At 30.3% G+C, this 6,000-nt stretch overlaps 1 protein-coding gene across 1 annotated transcript in view; it reads right to left on the reverse strand.

Annotated features, from left to right (window-relative positions):
- drd (drop dead) overlaps positions 1-5,731 on the reverse strand; it is a 52,598-nt gene extending 46,867 nt beyond the window's left edge. Inside the window, exon 1 of the mRNA XM_076116522.1 lies at positions 5,399-5,731. Coding sequence (XP_075972637.1) covers positions 5,399-5,699 — 301 coding nt within the window. The 5' untranslated portion in view covers positions 5,700-5,731. The remainder of the gene's footprint in view (positions 1-5,398) is intronic.
- Positions 5,732-6,000: the final 269 nt, after the last annotated feature.

Raw genomic sequence — 6,000 nt, forward strand, 5'->3', positions numbered from 1 at the left:
ACAATACGCAGATGTTATAAACGTTTTTACCTTAAATTTATTTAAAAGGAAAAATCAATAAAACACCTGAAATTGTTTCCTCCACGTGGTCTCACACGAGGGATCAGCTTCATTTTACTTAAGGCTCAATTTATATTGGACATTCTTTAAGTCATTATCAAAATCCATTGTTATTAGATCTGGGCCGTGAGAGTACTTCAAATGACTGAAGACATTACTGTAATGAGCTATTTAATTGATACTTTTAATATGATTCATAAATATACTATTAGGTTGATATTTAATCCATTATTGTCTGGGCACGGGTCTGTGCTTAGATATATTTTTGAAAGACGACCCTCACATTGTAGAACTAATCATTCATACTAATATTATAAGAGCGAGAACCTGTCAGTCTGTCTATCCGTTACATTTTCCCAGTAATATTGAACTGATTTTTAAGAAATTGTACACTGAAATAGTTGAAGAGTTGAGATCAAACATATGCTTCTATTTTTAGCAAAAATGGCGGGTAGGAGCATAGGTTGTAAACTAAATTGTAACTATCAAATAATATTATTAGCTGGTGAATCGTGTTACAACCCAGGTAACTGGGTTGTGGAGGTCCGATAAGCAGTCGTCCCATGTAAAATACTGGTATTTAGTTGCATCTGGTAAGACTGGAAGCCGTCTCCATAATTTGGAAGAAAGGCCAGGCTGATAATTAAGAAACATTTTAATTAACTAACACAACGTGTATTCGGGTTATAAAAAAACTATTAGTTAAAATTCACAATATTCTAGGTAGCAGCAAGACACTCACTCAAACCCACGAAGCTACACATGACGTCATCATACAAGAGCGGTCCAAAGTTACTTCAATATTTAAGCACGTATGGACTTTGACTTTCGAGAAACGTTCAAAAAATATATTGATTTGTAATTATTAAAATAATACCGGTCCTTTTAGGGTTTCAATTTATTATAAATTTATTGGTGCATCTCATTACGAAACCGGTTTGATAAATAATGTATCAATAATTGGAGTAAAACAAGATTTTCGTATAATTTATTAGCTACGCATTTTGGTGATTTTTAAGATTTCATTGACGTCATTAGCGTGTGGGCTTGTCTTTATTACGATTTATGTAAATTTCGAAAAACAGCTATAGTCACTTATTCACACAATAATTTATTAATATTGTTGAATTGTATTGAGTGTAGTCATTAAAGAAAAATATGTTTTTTTGATGTAGCACAGATCTCATAGGAATTGTAGGAGATAGGCCAATATTTAGTGAGCTGTATAAAAATTACTTAGAATTTGAACATATCAAAAACTGTTCAAAGTTCTTAGTTTTGTTCTGCGCTACTCAGTAGTCTTTCCTGTTTCCCTCCAAATCACCCAAACAGCGGGAAGTTCTGACCAGTAATTTTGACTGCGACCAAGGTATGCGTTCGAAGAGTTAAGTAAGTCTTCTTAATTTAGAATTATAACTTAATTATTATGACGTTAATACAGGATATAAAACCAAATCTGTATAAATCAGGTTCATTATCTGCACCAATTACAATTTTTACTGATAATCATTATAATTATATTAATTCGTAATAAGGTCGATTTCATATTTAAATAAAAAGTTAAGTATGATCAATGCTGTAGCGAGATTCTCCAACACGACTATCAACAACCGGCTAGCTATCGAGGTTTGTATAAAAAATGTATATGTATGTAGCCTGCGTCCACGACAAGTGCAACCTGCGCCGAAAACTTAGGCATTTTAAGGTAAAACGCGTGTTCGCGTTAATTCCCGTATTCTATTATATATTAAAGATGCAACGCGAGAGTTTAAAAGTCATAAATGTTTTGCAGTTCATTTAAAATGTCAAAGTCTCGATACACGATATTACTTGTAGTCACTGTTCGATAGTGTTGTTAGTCTGTAGAGAATCGCGCCACTGCATAGAAAATAGTAGACAAACGCATATTTGTAGCGGAAATGGGACAAAACTGCAACATAGCAGAATTCTTACAATTTTATGAATCGGTTTTTTAAATGCGGCATAATATTTTGACCTAATTTCGACATTTACTTGAGACGTTGCGTATGAGTAATACCAGATCACATCGGATTACTAAATAATAAGCATACCCAATGAATTTAGCATATGGGACTTTGCACTCTGTCGTTATACAAAAATTATACCTCACAAGATTTTCGAAATAATTTCTTAAACAGAGAAGTGCTTTTTTATAGTTTGAGTTTTATTGATAGATCCTTGAGAACTTTTTCATATGAAAATCATAATAGGTATATGAACTATAGAGGGAAACTATTTTAGATATCAAAGATATTTTAATTTTATAATATATATTCAATACAACCTGTATGTTTATGTTTTTTAAGTTTAAATGCCTATAAATGTTCGAGATCGAGATATTTCGAAAAATAAAGGCCTGTGTTAGATATTTAGAAGACACCAGTTCTCAAAATCTAGTAGATATACACAGCTATAATAAAATAGATGCCTATCGTAATTTATTTTCTAAATGTAACGCAGATCTATAAAAAATAAAATATTGTACGCCAATAAATTATATCCAACATTTGGAAAACGAACAAAATTATATTTTCAAAAATACTTTTTACAAAATCAAAACAATATTAAAAAGATTTTCGGCTCGTTTGCAAACATAGAAATTTGTCTGTAAAAAGCGTCTTTGAAACTATTTTCATATTATTATTGGTTAAGAACGGGTCTTTATCCTATCAATTTAAGTCTTCCTAACGGTACCTACAGGCACCAGTTATTGAAATGATAAATCACACTGTGATTTCGAGTTTTAACATAGTAACTGTTATAAAAATCGACTTGATATATGGTAATGATTTATTTTCTAGTTTAACACACCCTAATAAAAACTAGTTTTCTGATGGTTTTAGTCATTTTTTTTCCAAAATCGAATATACTCGATTAAGGTATCAATGACCTTTGTGCCCGGATAAAAAACTTGACTGAATATTGGAAATATGCGTAAATTTTTAAAATCTGACTGTATATTTCAAATTTTGAATTGTTTTGTTGGTGAATAAACTTCTGGATAGAACAACCCATATATTGGGAAAAATCAAACTACGTACCTACTACCTTTGAATGTTTATGAATGTTGGTACCACTAAGCAATGTATTTATTTCGTCTACATGCCGACAAATATACCATTAATCCTGGTATTAAATAAATGAATTGATATCTAAACTAATGATATTTCAGATGAACTAATTTCTATTAAACTAATTTAACATTTCGCCAAAATCAACTTATCATTACGAATTATAATGGAATGCAATTTTCCAATATCATTCAACAAACATTTTCCCTAAATACTGATTTAGCTCGATGCGAATAATGATCATAATAATTTATGCCAGCACGCAAAATATCGCCATTTAAAATATAATGATAGTCAGCATGGACGGTTCAATGCACTTTATGTTATTACATTGAATCGTTGCGTATTAACAAATGAATTGTAATAAGCAAATGATGCGATTTGACAAAATTGTACTTTCTATAATATTTTGTAGTTGATTCATGTAAAGGTTTACTAGCAATATGATATTGTCGTTTTGAAATATGACGTCAACAGAACTTGAAATGTGAGACCATAGTTAATTTGATAATTTTATAAATATGAATTTTGACTATTACGGAAGCAAGGAAGTCAATTAATGATATTTTTTCATGCCGGTTTTTGATTTTCAAAAAATCATAAATAATAGTTTTGAGTTTGAAGGTTATAAATTCAATTTGATACTAATCGGTTTTTATTACTGTTAATTATTTAAAATCCTGATCGATTAGCGTGGATAGCTGCGAGGTATAAAGAAGTATAAATCTTATTGAAACTGGTTATTTTAGTGAATTTGCATTATTAACGTGTTAAACGTGATTAGTTTTATTATTATGAAAATGTAATGATTTTTAAAGCAACATAAAATTGTTGTCAATGCCGACTACTCATAATGTTAAAATAAACAGATAAAAATAAAATTAAAAATACCGACATTGTTCCAAAGAAATTAAAAATTTATATTATAAGTATAATTTTCCAAGTTGCAATATTATAATTAAAATTTTCTGAGTTAAAAAAATTACGTTTTCAAAAGTTCGGTGTTTTACGAATTTCTGTTTTGTAAATATGTTTCGTAACGTGAATCAACGTGACATTCGTCTGCCACACATATTTCGTATTTAGTGTTACTAAAGCATGTCATTTTAATCCGTGTATCGTAATATTCTGAAATATTATAATTTGCGACTAAATCTTGATTTCGTGTTTTACGAACTGTGTTTTTTTTATGAAAAGGAATAGGTACGGAAGTTTTTCTTTAAAGTTGATAAAGATGAAAAAGTTTTAAAAATATACCTATCTGTGAGAAAGATTCAGAACAAAATCTATTTCGTTGAAGGTACCACCGCACCTCATGAAGGGACTGATTCAAATAAATCATTATTTCAGTACTATTATTTAAAATTTTCATCTTATTTTAGTATTTATTATTGTTTTACTATTCTCCTGCTTGTAATTTTATCGTTATATAAATTGTCTGTATTATTCTTTATGTGAAAAACAATCTAAGTATTTATTTTATTAGCGAGCTTTACTAAAAGGTCATCAGACGATAAAATAAGCAATTGCGAAAGATTTTGATACAGTAATCTACTTTCGTATATTGTCCTTCAAATAATTTGGACAACTTTTAAACACAACAAATATGAAAGTTTAGCGCGATATATTTTATTGGTGTCATTTGCAAATCGTTGAATTAATAACCTTTTTATGTTCAGAATAAAGGTACAAGTAATATGCCAAAAACGTACTCATAAGAAAACTATCTTTTCGTAGAAATTATTGGAGATTAGATATAGTTATTTATTTGTCTCTCTTGTAAGTTACATAGTTATTATTGTTTTTGTATAATTAAAAATATTTTAAATCATATTTACTTTTTAAAAAATTGTGCGTACGATCTTCATGAAAACAAATATTATATTTTTTTACAATCTGTAGTAATACGATGTACGTTTGCAATAAACGCTTTTCACGATTGGCAAATTATGATTGATAACTTTACTAAGCAATCATTACTTTTCATATTCACAAACGCTGTAGAAAAATAGCTACACCATCAACAAACGGAAACAATGACCGGATATAGTAATAGGATATATTTTTCGGATATGGGATAATTTTTCAGTCTAACATTATTTTACCTCTTAGGCAATTTTTTTATTAGGTCAATACTTGTGAAAAATATATCGACGATCGTTATTCTGTTGATGCAACCATCCCTAGCAGAAAATAATGTAAAATAAACAATGAAAAATAATAATGAATTAAATCTAGATATTTACTTTTGAGCGCCCATAATTCCAATCGGTCTAGGCTGTCCAGGTACGACTGGCTGTCTCTCCTGCACTGCTCGCTCGTTCCGTTCCTCGGCACCACAATTTTAGGGAATTTCTCCCATATTTCCACCACGTTATAACGTCCACTTTCTTCGTAACTTTCATTTTTTGCGGCTAACTTTAATATCGTACCGTTTAATATCGAATCTGTCAATAAACTTTTGTCGGGTAGTGTTAATTCGATGCATTCCCGCGCAGCGGCGGTAGCGAACGCGAGGAACAAAAATGCGCATGCGCGCTCCGCCATGATGTTTCACGCAATGACGGCCGGCGCGAACTCGGCGGGTATATCTGAAGCGATCCAAATGAACTTGAATGTAACCCTATGTCGAACAATAGCGTTGGTTAACAATTTTTAATTTATGCATCATTGAGTAATTAAATTGAGATTTTTATTGATAAATCTGATTTATTTTGAGTTTTAAAGGGAAGTGGTTTTACTTTTTTGAGTGTTGGTACCGCCTTTTGCCGGATGGTTGTTGAATTATTGCGACATAAATATGACAAAGGAGTATCAATTTGTATAAATAAAAAATCGTGTTAAAAAT

This window comes from Anticarsia gemmatalis, chromosome 7 (assembly GCF_050436995.1).
Source record: "Anticarsia gemmatalis isolate Benzon Research Colony breed Stoneville strain chromosome 7, ilAntGemm2 primary, whole genome shotgun sequence".
Classification (NCBI taxonomy): domain Eukaryota; kingdom Metazoa; phylum Arthropoda; class Insecta; order Lepidoptera; family Erebidae; genus Anticarsia; species Anticarsia gemmatalis.